This window comes from Typha angustifolia, chromosome 8 (genome assembly GCF_048772165.1).
Source record: "Typha angustifolia cultivar Huaian chromosome 8, ASM4877216v1, whole genome shotgun sequence".
In the NCBI taxonomy this organism is placed as follows: Eukaryota; Viridiplantae; Streptophyta; class Magnoliopsida; order Poales; family Typhaceae; genus Typha; species Typha angustifolia.
The window spans coordinates 4,405,828-4,421,846 of record NC_133246.1 but is presented as its reverse complement, the minus strand read 5'-3'; the positions used below and the strand labels follow the sequence as shown (position 1 = coordinate 4,421,846).

The 16,019-nt window shown below is 37.8% G+C and overlaps 2 protein-coding genes across 3 annotated transcripts; both read left to right on the top strand.

Annotated features, from left to right (window-relative positions):
• Window positions 1–1,434, top strand: LOC140765738 (probable aquaporin PIP2-6). The gene is made up of 4 exons (XM_073104960.1): window positions 1–398; window positions 491–786; window positions 878–1,018; window positions 1,120–1,434. The coding sequence occupies exons 1-4, from the start codon at window positions 104–106 to the stop codon at window positions 1,237–1,239; spliced, it is 852 nt and encodes a 283-aa protein (XP_072961061.1). The 5' UTR covers window positions 1–103; the 3' UTR covers window positions 1,240–1,434.
• Window positions 1,435–5,587: 4,153 nt separating this feature from the next.
• Window positions 5,588–11,483, top strand: LOC140765385 (la-related protein 1C-like). Of its 2 annotated transcripts, none has more exons than XM_073104443.1 (6): window positions 5,588–6,202; window positions 6,319–6,823; window positions 6,904–7,039; window positions 7,121–7,211; window positions 10,201–10,272; window positions 10,602–11,483. In XM_073104443.1, the coding sequence occupies exons 1-6, from the start codon at window positions 5,834–5,836 to the stop codon at window positions 10,941–10,943; spliced, it is 1,515 nt and encodes a 504-aa protein (XP_072960544.1). In that variant the 5' UTR covers window positions 5,588–5,833; the 3' UTR covers window positions 10,944–11,483. The 2 variants fall into 2 exon arrangements, with proteins under 2 accessions (XP_072960544.1, XP_072960543.1); XM_073104442.1 differs by having other exon boundaries at window positions 6,289–6,823.
• The last annotated feature ends 4,536 nt before the right edge of the window (window positions 11,484–16,019 follow it).

The following is a 16,019-nucleotide window of genomic DNA, read 5'->3' as shown; positions in this document are numbered from 1 at the left end:
AACCCATCTCTCTTATCCTTAAATCCCCCCACCCTTCTCCTCACTTCCTCCTTCAGAACAGAGAGAGTGTGTGTGAAGAGAGAAAGGAATTAGTTCTGCTAAGATGTCGAAAGAGGTGAGCGAAGAACCGGAACAGGCGCCGGCGGCGAAGGACTACTCGGACCCGCCCCCGGTTCCTTTGTTCGACTTCGGGGAGCTCCGCCTCTGGGCCTTCTACCGCGCCCTCATCGCCGAGTTCATCGCCACCCTCCTCTTCCTCTACGTCACCATCGCCACCGTCATCGGCTACAAGGTCCAGTCCCAATCCGACGAGTGCGGCGGCGTTGGAGTCCTCGGCATCGCCTGGGCCTTCGGTGGCATGATCTTCATCCTCGTCTACTGCACCGCCGGCATCTCCGGTAATAATATTAACAAGCTAACACCTCTGGCTTTTCGATCAAGCAATTGTAAGTGATAATTAAAGTGGTCCTCGCTCGCTAATTGTCAACAGGTGGACACATAAACCCGGCCGTAACGTTCGGGCTCTGCCTCGCAAGAAAAGTTTCGTTGGTGCGAGCTCTTCTTTACATAGTGGCCCAATGCCTTGGAGCCATATGTGGGGTTGGGATCGTGAAGGGGATCATGAAGCACCCTTATAATGACTTCGGCGGCGGAGCCAACGAGGTGGCTTCCGGCTACTCCAGGGGCACCGCTCTCGGCGCTGAGATCATCGGCACCTTCGTCCTCGTCTACACCGTCTTCTCCGCCACCGACCCCAAGCGCAACGCTCGCGACTCCCACGTTCCGGTTCGTAGGCACACATTTTACGCACATCTTTAACTAACTACTCTTTAGTTTTTTTTTATTTTTATCTTACGTACATAGTTATAATTTGTAGGTTTTGGCTCCGCTGCCAATTGGGTTCGCGGTGTTCATGGTGCATCTTGCTACCATTCCCATCACCGGAACTGGGATTAACCCGGCGAGGAGCTTGGGAGCTGCGGTGATCTACAACCAGGACAAGGCTTGGGATGACCAGGTGGGTGGTTTGTTGAAATTTTAACGTCGAACTCCATTTTTTTGAACTATAAATTATAAGAATTGGAGTGGTGAAAGTTTCGAGTGTTCGAACGCATGCAGTGGATCTTTTGGGTGGGCCCGCTCGTAGGAGCCTTGGCGGCGGCGGCGTACCACCAGTACATCCTCCGGGCGGCGGCCATCAAGGCGCTTGGATCCTTCCGGAGCAACCGCAGCAACTGAGTCGGAAGTTAAAAGGGACATGTAGAAATGCTTGGGATCGCTTTGTTTGGTTAATTAATTTGTGTGTATGTTGGAGATTGGGGAAGAAGAGGAGAATAGAGAGACAGAGCGAGAGAGAGAGTTGGTTGGTTTTCCTCTTCTTATGGTCATGTGTTATGCAAGGAAAGGAATATGTGTCTCATTTGTTTGATGCTATCTCTTTTATCATCTGGATTTGTGCAGTTAATTTATCCCTACTTTGTCCTCCTTTTCTCTCTTTTAACCTTGGTGGAAAAGTAAGTTGATTAATTAAAAAATAAAAGGGAGATCGATCGATATCTTTTAGCACTAAGTATAGAGGAGGAACAGGGGAAGAGTTAAGTGTGCATGGTGTGATATATAAGACAAAGGGGATGGTGGGGGCCAGTGTCTTTGGGTGGAATTCAAGCCTGGAAAGTGGAGAGGAAGAGGCAAGTCACGGTCTTCTAGGTCTTGTGTGGGGTCTCCTTTGTCGGTGCCACTTTCCAGGCTTGGGAGCTGATGCACATGGGGTTCCGCCAAGAGCGAGCAATAATAATAGTGGGGGATGGGGGGGGGGGGGGGTGGGGAAGAAGATAAGATCTATATATAATTCATTACATTTTCATTAATTGCACAAAAAGGTTGCATGGGGATGGATATCTTTGGAGTGTTTGATCAATTTTTTTTAACTACAGCTTATGTAATGCCCAGGATTGCTGTGTTTTGAACAATTCAAGGTGTGTACTCAAATGTCAATTGTTTAACAATTGCAATAAGTAGTTAGTTCATGGATCATGGAGGAACCTCATGTGCATGCATCAGCAGCTCTATTTATAGTTCAGTTGCAACTCTGATATATAAATAAATGAAGGAGACAATTCTCACAGTTGACTATGGACCAAATGTTTGCGACCAAATGTTAATAATTACAAGCACTTATGCCCAATTGCAAACGAGGTAGGAATAGGATGGATATTATGGAAATAATACTCACACTTGGTCGACAAGATCGTAGAAAAATCATAACAAGAGATTTGATGAGAAAAAGGAAAAGAAAAATTAGCAGACTCGTTAAGAATATATGTACAAAATAGTAAGAGCTTTATGGCGTTGTTAAGACGGTATAAAGATTCGATGCGTACAAACTTGTAAAGCACTACCATAGAAAAATAAGAATAATAATAATAATAATAAGAGAAGAGTTATGACCAAGGCAACAATAACCATAACAATGACAATACTTACATGCTATTAGAAGCGTCATGGTCATGATGTCTGTGGCAACAACAATGAAAAAGAAAACGAGGAAGGAAGGAGGAGGAGAACGGAGGATTAAGTAGGATGAGGAAGGTTATGATGAGAGCAAAGGAGAAGGAAAATGGGAGAAGTCTTGTAAATGAGGAGAAAAAAGTTTATCTCTCCATTCAACCAAAATGGCTAATGAAGGGAATAGGGAGTTGTGAGATCCTTTCACGAAGAGAGGAAGAAAAGAAATTTGACACCCTAGTAGAACAGAGCTACTGAAGTCGACAACTTTGAGCTTTTTAAGCAAAACTATTTGCAATAGCATGTGGAGAAACTTATTCAGGAATTATGAAAAATGCACAAGATTACATAAATATACAGACTGAGTGAGAATGAAAATGGAAGCAAGGTTGAAAGAATCCTAGATTGCTTAGGGTTGAGCCATGAGAGTCTATTAACACTTGCATTTTTCCTCTTTTCTTCATAAAGACTTGTCAAAAGATACATTTATCACTACTATTAGTAATTCTAGCTACTCTAGTGACTTGGTATGGGCTCATCCAGTATTAAATATAAAATGTGTTCAAAAAATTACAATGAGTGTATTATCGACCATAAATACATGCTATTAATATGTATGTGTGTCGAAACTGACTCATATTGAATCATCCCATGCTGAATCTAATCCTACTTATTGAGCTACCATCTCTTATCAATTAAATTTTTTTTAAAAAAAATGATAAGAGATATTTATCTACCAAAACTATCTAACAATTCTTATTTTTTTTAAAAATTAAAAATTAAATAATTCAAAAACCTACGGTAGACATAACCATACTCAATAGATTAAATAAAACATCCAACAAAGATGTCACACCGATATTGAAGTAACATGCAATTTTCTCAAAAATATTGATGTAATTAACATACTTGTTTTGATAGTTAAACATCTTAATCCACGATCAATAATTTTTCTAATTTCAAACTATTTAGGCCGATCATAAATAAAGTTGCTTCAATAAAGCACTAGATAAAGATCAAAAGTACATCAAACTTTCTGATCAACATTGAGTGTAACTTTGATTTGGTTTCATCTTATGGTACCTAACTAATTGGCTCCATCAATCACATCATATGTCCAAATATATAAAAGACACTCTTATATAAGAGTTTTTCTAAAGAGTAGCCCTAAGAGATCAATCTGCTACATTTTTTCTTTCCCTTTCTCGTGAAACCTTTCATCTAGTGTTGCTGTCATCAACCTCCTCCCTCTCCTCTCCTCTAGCCCATTTGGCTAGGAGGAGGGGAGAAGTCTCCCTCCTCCCTCTGATGCCTTCCTCTCTCTTTTTTTTTCTCTCATTTTCTTCATTTATTTTTGTTGTTGTTTAAATTGTATATTGTCAATAGTTTTAGGTGATGGTTGGATGCTTACATGCTTAGTCTCGACTTTTTCCTCCTATCACTTGCCGGCACGGCAAAGCATGGGAGAATCTTTGAGTTCTCCACCTTTACCTTTCATTTGTGCTTACCAGTATTCGACCGGTGGAATGGAGAAAGGCAATAGGGTTTTGTCGATCTTCATTGCCTCTTTTGTTGGCTCCGAGGAGTTGGGGTTGGTTTTGAGTGTTTAAGTTCCCTTTTGTGACGTTTCTTCCTTATTTTTTTAGCAGGGTTTACGAACTTATCTTGTTCTATATGTTTTTTTTTTTGTCTCTCCTCGACATGTGTGTTATTTTAGTCTCTATCACAGTATGATATCGTAGGATTCAATTGAGATTGCAACAATGCCACTAGACATCGAGTTGTTTTGCGCTTGTATTCCTATCGGGCCTGGATGATAAGTTGATTACTTTATGCTCGTCAAACTTAATGCTATATCATATTTATTACATTGAGCAATTTTCCCAAATAGTGTGGATTCATTTTAAGGACAACCATCTTTTTATCTCTCATTATTTTTCTTATACTAAGCTTTCTAGCTCTTTCAAATTATGAATGATATTTCGCCCACTAAATTTCCCCTTAAAAGTAAAGTCCAAATATTGCTAAGCCCAATACCTTTAGGAACTATCGGGCCTAATAGAGAGTGCAACAGAAGGTCAAATAGAAGGCCCAACAACCCTTAGCCTAGCAATATATAATAATAATAATACACTAATTTGTACAATGCCAACATTATTGGCGTGACATAATTCATAAAATATATTATCTTGATATCGTTTTCACATGTCACATATTAGAGATCAATATATAAGACAAACGGATCATAGATTCATATTTTAACAAATATAAGTCAAAATCCTTAATACGAAGATATATAAAATACAATTACCTGTAAAGAAAGTGTAAAGACAAATTAAAGCTATATTTATCTTTTTCGTTCAGATAGATGAAATTTTAATGAGAAATTAGGTCGATATTTAAGAAAAAAAAGCCAAAGGTTTTAAAAGAGATCAACATAAATATTAATTGTAGAGATGTTAACATATATAAATAAGAATATATATATATATATATATATATATATAATGTAGGTTTAGATATAATGTATGTGATTGAAAATTAGAGTTGAAAAGTGAACTCTCACACAAAATTAAGTGGGGAATAAAATAGGAAAATTCATAAGTATATTCCTAACTCATTTCTTGTAATTAAATTTAAAAAAAAATAATAGGATAGCTCTTAAAATTATTTTCTTAGTCTTGATATTTTAGAGCATGAATTTCGCTAAGTATAAAAATGATAAAAATATATGTGGTTACTGAACCAGGTTAGGAATCTCTGAACTCAGACCAAACGAGTCCTAAATAAGTTCGGTTTAAAACTCCTTATATAAAACTATTTATTTTAGGAATAATTTTACTTAAACTCTTAAACTATTATTATTTTTCAGTTTACTTCAATTTCTATGAAATATGTGAACTAATAAATGTTTTTGGTTCAGAAGCTCTAAGATGGATGATGTAGTTAGATGTTATAGAAAATAGTAATAATTGAGAGAGTCCAAGTAAAATTAATTTTGTTTACTTAATTTCTCTCGTTTCCTTGCAATCAAATACGCCGTATTTAATATTGTATTCAGAGCTAGAGAGAGCAGACGGGGAGGAGGGTCTTCCTGTCGCTCGCTCGTTCGGGCCACTCGTTGGTGCTCCGATCCACGGATCGCTCTCGCTCTCTCCTAATTTTGGATGGGAAAAAAATAAGACAAGAAATAGGAAAAAGAAACCATGCATTCGTGAGACGCCTCCTCCGCGCCCACCACCGTCTCCTCTCCAGGAACCCTAACCCTAATCCTCCCTTCTCCCTCCGATCGAAACCCTAGCTCTACCTCTACACCTCGAAAACCCCAATGGCGTCCTCCCCCGAGCCCTCATCCTCGTCTTCCTCCCCCTCCCGGCCCTCTCGCCACCCTTCCTCACCGTGGTCCCACGTCGTCCGCGGCGATCCCGATGCCGCTGTATCCTCTCCTGCGCTGCCATCGACGAACGAGATCGCCCCACCGGAGACGGCGGAGATCGCGTCCTGCGTCGACGACGGAGCTGGCGCGGCGAAAAAGCCGGCTTGGAAGCGCCCCTCGGATGGATCGATCGAGGTGGGTCCCGTCATGGACGCCGATTCCTGGCCGGCGCTCTCCGAGACGGCGGCGAAGCCCTCGCCGAAGCCCTCCTTCTCCTCCGATTCTTCTAAGACCTCGGATGGATCCGCCGCTTCTCCCCCTGTGAGATACTTTGCTCGTCTCGTCCTGTTTTAGCAATTCTATTGAAATTTTATTCAATCATCTGTGATATGAATCTTTGTTATAAGGGGCTTACGATTTCGACATCCTCCTCGAAGCTGAAATCCGACAATGGAAACCCTAGTTCGACCCCGCACCATCCGGTTCCTGCCCGGCAGAAGTCCATGAAGCGTGGCGGAGGCATGCCGGCCAATGGTGGCGGACCGGCGCTGCCATCTCCGCCGCCGGCTTCGGCGGTGACGCCTAAGATCAGCCAAGAGAAGCAAGATTACCCGGAAGCTTCACCGAAAGGCCAAGTGGATAAGAACGCTAACAATTCTGAGCACGGCAATAGAGGTAGGAATTCTGAGCTGCAGCATCAGGCCGGTGGCGATCATCACTACCGGGGTTATGGTGGCAATAGGAGGGGAAACAATGGTGGCGGCTATGGTAATCGGCGTGGGGGTTTCAGTTATCGCCGGAGCCTGAGCAGTAAATATGTCCATCTGCCCCAGCAGCAACATGGTATGCCTCCCTATATCATGCCGCCTTCGCCAGTTGCACCACCATTCACTGGGCCACCTCCGCAGGGCAGACCTTTCGGAAGCCCCATATTCTTCCCTGGTAAGTTCTGGAACTTCTGTAGATGGTGGATGATACATCCTCCCTAGTAAATTCATAGTGATGTTTGGTCTGCTTGTCAGAAATGCCATCTCCTGTAACCTACTATGTTGCGGCACCACCTTTTATTGCTCATCCTGCTGCCTCAGCTGCACTATATTACCCACAAATGGATCACCATCGTGCTAAGATTTTAAAGCAAATTGATTACTACTTCAGGTGATTATTTTTGTCCAAAAAGCACTTTCTTTGGTTGATTATTTATGATTTGGATAGCAATTCTCTTGGTATAATGTGCAGCGCTGATAATTTATGTAAAGACATATTTTTGCGGCAGAACATGGATGAGCAGGGATGGGTTCCTTTGTCCTTGATTGCTAACTTCAACAAGGTGAGTGGTAAATGCTTCATAATCATCTTTTACCTCTATAATTAGTTATACATATGCTACTTGTCCTTATAGCAGATGAATGTTTTATTTCTCATTCACCTTTTCTTTTTCCAGATTTCAAATTTGTATTCTCTTATGAGGTGGATATTTTTGTTTCATTGATCTTGTTGTCGATCCTTTGTGTGATATATACTTGAGTTATGCCACATAGCAGTCCTTTTCTGTTCTTTTTTTGTTGCACCGCTCAGCTCAAGGTTCATACTTCTAATTTTCCTTTGAACAATCATCTGTTTGGTGTTTCTGTAGATGTAGCAGTTTCAAAGTTTCTGTTGTGAAGGGTATATATTCTTTCAGTAAAGTTTATTTTCTGATGCTCATGTCCCTTAAATCTATCTTATTTGATTGCATTGTTTACATCAAAGGGGGTAGGAAAGAAGTGTTCAATTTTAGAGAAGCTACATATGTAACCTAATCATTTTTTGAGTTCAATAAACATGAATCGACTGCCTTGATTGTATTAGGAGATAAAAGAAGGTATCTCTACTAAGTTTCTGTAAGATGCTGGACTTGACAATGCTCAGTCTTAGATTTACTTGCAAGTTATTGTCCTATCATCCTCAATAGAAGAATGGCAGAAGAACAGAATTTTAATTATTTCAAATAACTTAAAAGGCAGGCCAGTTGTAATCTATGTGTAGAAGACATGATTGGCACTAACATAGAATAAGAAGAGATAGAACAGACGAAACTGACCCTGAGAGGGCAATAATGGATAATATTACTATGCAAAAATAGTAAAGTTATTTCTTGTGAAAGATTAAGCAGTTAATGATATAATATAGGTCAATTTTATTAGATCTATTTTATGCATCAGGGAATAATAGAGAAAAGTGGAATAGTATATGTGGTGGTCCGGGTGGATTTAAGAGGGGAGAGAGAGAGAATTTACATGCAAGATAATAAAAGAAAACTATTGGAGGTTACAAGACAATATTGATTAGATACAGATCAAGATGACCATACATAATAAGAGTCTCATAGAATGATAGAACAAAGAAGTTCTCATTATTTAGGAAAGTAGAAGTCTTTTTTTTAAGAAGAGAATTGTTATGTTTTTCATGATTAAAGGTTGTTGTGGACTATCTACTATGCTACCATTGAGAACAAATGTTAGGATCTGTTAAAATTTTTTAAATTCTAGATATTCTAGTAGATAATGACCTTAGTCAAAGGCTAGGGGCTTGGTTGAAAGGAAGTAATCGAAGGCTAGGGGCTTGGTTGAAAGGAAGTAATCGAAGGCTAGGGGCTTGGTTGGAAGGAAGTAGTCAAAGGCTAGGGGCTTGGTTGAAAGGAAGCTGAAAGTCATCAATTAGGAGTAACCTGTTGGGGCCAATCTATGGAGTCTATTAACATATTAGAAACTCTGGAATACTATCAGTTGTTTGCCATGGCTGAGGGCTAGGCACTGGAGAAATGGTAGACATGGGCAGAACAATGAACCAGAGTGATTAACAACTGAAGTTCATGTATGTAGATCAGTCATCATATGATCAAACGCTATGGAGTCATAAGGGAATGGACTTAAGGCTACAGTCTTACAGCTAAAGGCTACAGATTTAAAATAAGTCCATCTGATCGAAGATCAGCGACTAGAAAGTATAATGTACAATTAGAGAACCAGAGGTTGCTGACCCTAAAGTTATTATGGTCGAAGATAGGGACCTAAGAAAGGTATGACATAAAGAAGGTTTTATTATTTTGTTCTGCTCTATTTTTTAAGTAATAATTCACGTTCCTAAACAATTGATATTTCTCATGTCAAGTAGATTCTTACAGTATGAGGAGAACCCAATAAGACACCAATGCACTTGATTCATTTTTGGTTAAATAACATCTTACTACGTTATATGAAATTTGGACATTTTAACCTGTCTGAATAATTTAGATTATTTTCTGCTGTTCATGGATATGACTGCATTTTCAATCTTGACCATATTGTTTTATTTCTTTTGACCCTTCTATGATGTGAACTTCCAACAGGTTTAGTATATCCCAGTGACATGTCTAACTGTGATGACCTTAATATTATTATGTTACTAGAAAATGAAACTAAATTTATGTTTTTTTTTACTCATCAGTTATATGATTTGTGTGAATTATTATTAAAAACTCACCAAATAATCTGTAAAGGTTTTCCTAAGAATGATTTCTGTTCATCACCTTGGACCCATTAATAGGGCATGCCTAGATTTTGTTAGGCAAGTGAACATGAAGGTTATTAGTGCGATTGAAGAACCTTTCTTTAATTGATTAATTTTTTGCTTCTATTGTTTGGACTAGAAATTAGAAAATCTATCATTTCCTCCGTTTGGAAGAAAACGTTAGAATTTTTTATGTTCTTATTCACATCCTAGTCTGATTAGACAAGGTTTGACTGATTTCTGGTTTCGGAAGAATTTACTGCCACATCCTTTATTTGCCCTACTATTATCCATCCTCATCAGCTTATTGTGTACCGCAAAGATGCTTCCATTCACCTTTTGTTGTGTTTAACTAGGAAACACAAATACAGTTCAAATACGGAGGTGCATTTCTTTTTTACATTAGAAGCAGTGAAGCTAGTTCTTCCTCTACCGTTACCCTTTTTGTCATCCAATTAATGTATCATCTGCTTCTTGATCTCCCATAGAAAGCAGTCTCTTACATGGTGCTTGATGAATTGTAACATTAGGAATTTTATGGGCAATAGTTCACAATTTTTTTTCCCTTTACTTATTTTAGTTATTTGCTGTTGTCTGAGACCAGTTAGATATAAGCTAGTCTGGCTGAAGTAGTCCAAATTGTTAATAAATTTGATTTACCAATTTTCTCTGATGCACTAATTTTGGTTTTTTTTTCTTTTCCTTTTTCTTTTTTGTACTTCTAATCTCTCATTTATGCTTTGATTTATGTTCCTGCATTGTTGCCAATGACTGGTAATGTTTTGCAGGTCAAGCAGTTAACAAATAGCATACAATTTATAAAGGAGACGGTCCATTTTTCAGTCGTTGTGGAAGTACAGGTATTCTTTTTTTAAGTTTTATTGACAGTTAGCTTGACAATGAAAATGTTAAATCATCAGAGAAGTAATCAACTGGTATCTGTGGATGTCTTTATAAGATTTGATGATTTGATTCCGACCACTGTCACTGGGAATTCTGTTGCAGCTCCCCACTTACATTGTATCATAGGTTGGACATCTAGAATGGCCACAACCACACTTAGCATGCCTGTTTTTTTTATGTCTATTACTGGATCTTTCTTCTATTTCAATTATTCAATTATTTCTCTAAAACTACTTCCACTCCATCACTGCCCTTTTGGACTACCTTGGCATTTGCATAAATGCAGGATGAGAAAATAAGGAGGCGCAATGACTGGATGAATTGGATTCTTCCACAACCCAAAAATTTAACTGATGCTGCTTCTGCTCTGCTATCTCCGGCAACATCTAATGTTGATAGTTTGGCGATTCACTTTCAGACTGTTGGACTGGAGGGGGCTCACGACAGTAGCATCAAGGGATCAACTCGTGGTGAGATAGTTCTTAGTAGATCAGCTTCTGGTAATCTAAGTAACCAGGTACAAGTGGTGGCTGACCTTCAGGTAGATGGTACTAATCAAGTTAGTGGACATGCTGATATGAGTCGATTTAAGCCTGCAGGAAGTTTAGTCCGGAGTGACTCTTTATAGGGTCTATTCTCACAAATTTTGACAATGAGGATTATATGGGGAGTCAGACTTAGGGAGATAGGCAAAAGCACTTCTGGTAATATATTCAGTCAGATGTCTGCATCTCCTTATCATGGAAGGTGACGGAAACATTGAGATCTTGGTTTAAGAAGGTAAAAGAAAAGTATAACAAAAAGTAAAACAAGAAAGAGAAGTAGAGAGAGAGAGAGAGAGAGAGATGAAGCCGAAGAAGGGGAAGGAAGTGAGAACTACATGTATGTAGTTTTATTATGTAGCTTGGGTGTTTAATGGTGATAGCTCATTGCCATTTGTGTTATTCGATTTTTCTTTACCATTTCCCAGTTTTACTGCTTCGGCTGCAAACCTCCGTTTTTGGACATTCACCCTTTTGAGAGCTGGGATGGTAAGGATGGTTTTGGTCATACAGTTCCTGCAGTTCCTTTTAAAGGACTCCTTTATTCTTTTTCCCCCTTTCCACTGCAAACAAGCACATATATCTAGTTACTTTTCTTTAATAGCAATTGAAACCTTGATTGTGTATGTTCTGCTTAAATCTGGTTACATTTCATATCTTTGTCGTTATACTTGGTTGTGTCTTTTCAGGATACATATGTACATTTTTCTATGCCTCCGATAGCTGGTATGATTTTTATTTCTGGCTTCGAATATTATGCTTCCTTGGCTTCGAATATTATCGCCTTGTCGGATTCTGTTCATGAGATAAGATATTTCAATGATTTAACTCCAGCTGTCTGCCCTTCGTACTGGACTTGCAGATTGATGGATGTGTTAATCTATAATACGGTTTTAGGTTCTACCCTGTCCTACAGCTACTGATGGTTAATATGCATGTGACTAGATGTGGCCCATATGGACGTATTGGCCAAAGTTCTTTTCCTTTTCTTTTCTGTTTGGTAAAAAGTAACAACTAGATTACAGCACAAGCACAAAGAAAGTCCTCTAGTATCCTTGATATGATCTACCAAAGCTGGGGATGCAACATCCACCTAGAAAGAAGACAGTTTGAGAAGATCTAGGGATTGGTTGATCTCCCTACTGACAGTAGTAGCTAAAGGTGAAAGCTAGAGAAACTGCCAAGCAAAGTGAAACATATCGTAAAAGACATAACGAATGCACTAGAAGTCTAGGAGGGAGGGTCTCTTCTTTTCGGATTGAAAAGGATATAAAGAAGAATATCAGAATTAGATTAGATGAGAAGAGAATGGCTTGAGAGGAAAACTCCCGGGCTTTTGGAGGGGTCCGTTTGAAAGGCTCATCTTACATCGTGCAAGGGGTCAAGGACCAGACAGACCTGCAGCACGGCACCCCAAAAATAAAAAAAAAAAGAAGAAAAAGTGGGTTTGCCCTCGTGATTGGGGCAAATGATAGATCCAGATGTCTTTCCGATGGGAATCCGAAATTCCCTTGCCTTTGGGCAACTGATAAGAAGACAGTGGATATCCTCCTCAGCCACACACATACACGACAAGAGCCTGGTTGTTTAATGAAAGGAATGGAGTTTGGCATTTGTAGAGGGAGCTGGGCCCATTTAACTTTTCATAAGGAACTTTTAGTTTTCGGCACAGTCAACCACTTCCGGATAATTTGCCACCTTTCATAGATAGAAGAATCCTGACCCACACTTGGCTCAATAATAGAAATTTAAGAGGAAGTACGGATACCTGATGGATTAGGGGGGATCGAATCCATTTGTTAGGGACTTTCACTGAAGGAATTTGGTACGTGCAAACCTGTAATTATGCTTTTGACTAAGATGAGATTATTAGTTTTTTTTTATTCAAATTACCGAAATGCGCTCAAAAATTTTAAAAATTGAGTTGGTTGGCCGAATTTCCTTTATTAAATTTTTTTTTTTTGTGTGGATAAAAATGCTTTCTCCTTATATATAAATATTTCATTCTTTTCAGAAAAAATACTCACATATTTTTGTCTTGGACTTTCAATGCCAACTATATAGTACATTTTATTATACTTGGGTTTTTATGAAGTTTAACATTTATATCACATAAAAAATTTAGATAAATAATTTATCTATTTTTCCTAATAGATACGAAAAGTAATTTTGGTCAATTAGGCATGCTCTATTAATTTTGAAAGCCTCATACTATTCCCAAATCACTCATACCTCTATTCATCACAGTTGCAAGCTAGGAGATCCCGATCGACCTTCACCAAATTGAACTATCATCTATCATATCTAGGATGTTCTTTGGTATTGTCTACGGTTGGTGTGGTCTTGACCACATGTTCCCCATTACTTCTCACCACCTAAGCTCATGAGTCAAGTCTACCTCTCAGATAAGCCAGAGAATAACTAAGTCCAAGGATCTCGGTAATCTTGGAAGCAATACTATCTCCTAAGTCGGGCAGACTGAGGAGGAACATCTAGTTGTCTAGTTAAAAGAGTACTCGGGCTGTTTATTAAAAGTCGTGAGGATTTTCTTACTAAAACTGACACTAAGTTGTAAGCTTTCTCAAAGATTTTATGGGATAAAGAGGCTGAATCTGAAGGCCTCCACCTCATTGGGTGGGAGAAGACCACTGAGCCTAAGTTAGGAGAGAAATGAGTCATTAGAGATCTCAGAGGGTTTCTTTGATGGCTAAGAAGGTCCTCCAACTTTTGAATGGTGCCAGTGACATTTGGACTAGGGCGGTGAGAGCCAATATGGATTCCCCTACCCTTGGTCCACTAGCAAGCTCCAAAGATGCTCTTGGTCTTGGGGTCTTATTTTTTCGGCCATGGGAGATCTTAGGCTTCGTTTTATTAAGTGATTCAAAACGGTAGAACCACTGATGTGCGGAAGGACCCGTGGGTCTCCACAACCCCACTGGATAGGTGGTTAATTTATATCAATTTGCATTATAGGTCTAGAATTACTAAGATTTAATATATTTCGGGATGAAATGTGTATTGATATTCTATACCACCCTTATTTGTGACAATGCTAATAAATTGATTTAAAAAAAAAAAAAAAACCATTCTACTGATTTGGCCTTTCCAGGAGTGCCTACAATTTTTTACATTAAAAATCAAGCCTCATGGGACCTCATAAACATTAGCAGGCAGGTATGAGCCCATCTATGAGTTCTATCCATTTGTAACAAAAATTAAGGTTTTTTATGAAAAATGTGTTGGTCTAAGCTCCCCCACTTGTACCTACCTTGTGTGTCTATTGAGATATGTTTGATGAAGCAGAAACCACACCCCATCTTTTACTCTAGTATCTCGTGGTATCATCTTTGTGGAATTTTATGTGAGAGAATGATCTCTGGTTAGAAGAGGGAGGGAGCTATGAATATTAGGGTGTAAAAACGGATCAGATACGGATTGGATAGTGCTCAACTCATATCTGGATCCGTATTTTTAGTTCGGATACGGATATTGGACGGATAGCAAAATTTAAAACCATATTTTAACTAAACGGATACGGATAATTTTCGGATAAAAGATCGGATCTTAAACGGATATTAATTAAATTTAAAATAATTATAATTAACACAAAATTATTAAGAGTTTTACAATAAATAATTTTTTTGTATGTCAAGTATATAAAATTAGAGAAATTAATCTCTATAAATAATATATAACGTATTATTAGTAATAATATTAATACTTACTATTTAAATAAGTAAACTAAAACTTGTAAATCATTTAAAAAAAATATGTGGGTAAACGGATATCCGAATCTGAAAATTATATCCAACCCGTATCCGAATTTTTTTTAAAAAATTTTATCCGTATCCGAATCCGAATCCAAATCGGATAGAAATTTTTTATCCGAATTCGATCCGGGCACTACCTTTTGGCTTCTCTTGACATACAAGGACAATGTCCAATTCAACTCTTAGCGAGAAGACCTCGAAAAGATCTGGTCTCATGTTATTGCCTTCACTTCTGAATATATTGATAAGATTTTTGTTGGGCATGCAAAATCGGTTTGCATTTTTAAGTTGCAATGTGCGGTAGTGTTGGTTTGTGGTCCGATAAGCTAATACGACACCCATTTTTGTAGGAGACAGGTATGTGATATTCAAATCAATATTAATCCATGAAGCTTGCTTATTGTTCCAGAGGTGCTTTTATACTTGAAAAGCAAAGAGCTCAACAATCCCCGGATATAAACTATCTTTTACTTGTCGATATCCTTAATGACAAGAATCAAACTAATTAAACTGTTGATGTCATCACTCATGACATTATTTTACCCTTGCTCGTCAAAATTATAGAATCACATATGCTTACGAGGAATTATAAGGAAATCATGCAAATTAGGGGTGAATGTTAGGTTTGGTTGTACTTGATATTGAGGACTTTTACTTAATCATGGAAGTTAATATGAATAAATAATTAATTAATTATTAAAAAGAATCTTTCTTTCTTTTTCTCGTTTCAAATAGTTGGCTATTGATGAATTGTGATACACATTAAAGGTTACTCAAATGGTAGACCTCATCGTTTCTCTTTGGGGAATTTGCCTTTCTTTATTTCGAGTTTACTCTTTTGTCGTTTAATGCTCGTTAAATGCTGATGAGACTATAATAATGGAGAGAATTGACCCTTAGACTCTTCTTCTTCTTTTTCTTATTATGATTACTATTATGATATTTCTTCTTCTTTCTTCTGTATATCTCTTAATTTTTTTATACAAATCTCTATAATTACTTTTTAATTAATACAGTAAGGAACTAATTAAAGATAGATAGTGGTGAGATAATCAGTATTAGTTAAATAAACAAAAACTCTTTAATCAATATTTAAAAAAAAAAACTTAATCTATATTGTAAATTACAATATCTATTTAAAAACTTTAAATTACAGTTGAATTTCATATTTAAACTAAAAATTTTTTGTTCCGCTGTAGATAAATTCTGAATAAAAAATTTTAGATTATGATATCGCTGATTTTATCCGATTGATTTAACATTATGTGGATGTTAGATGATTATTTTCTAAAAAAATTTTGAAACTACATAGGATTAGAATTTTTTAATTATAAATTTTGAATTTAAACTATGAAATTCTAATTCTGTATAGTTTTAAAAAGATTCATAAGA

Bases quoted from the DNA above. Each gene is read 5' to 3' on its own strand.
- LOC140765738 (XM_073104960.1), top strand. From the start codon at position 104: ATGTCGAAAGAGGTGAGCGAAGAACCGGAACAGGCGCCGGCGGCGAAG. The intron at 787-877 runs GTTCGTAGGCAC...TATAATTTGTAG, and splicing joins CTCGCGACTCCCACGTTCCG to GTTTTGGCTCCGCTGCCAAT. The intron at 1,019-1,119 runs GTGGGTGGTTTG...GAACGCATGCAG, and splicing joins ACAAGGCTTGGGATGACCAG to TGGATCTTTTGGGTGGGCCC.
- LOC140765385 (XM_073104442.1), top strand. From the start codon at position 5,834: ATGGCGTCCTCCCCCGAGCCCTCATCCTCGTCTTCCTCCCCCTCCCGG. The intron at 7,212-10,200 runs GTGAGTGGTAAA...AATGTTTTGCAG, and splicing joins TGATTGCTAACTTCAACAAG to GTCAAGCAGTTAACAAATAG. The intron at 10,273-10,601 runs GTATTCTTTTTT...GCATAAATGCAG, and splicing joins CAGTCGTTGTGGAAGTACAG to GATGAGAAAATAAGGAGGCG.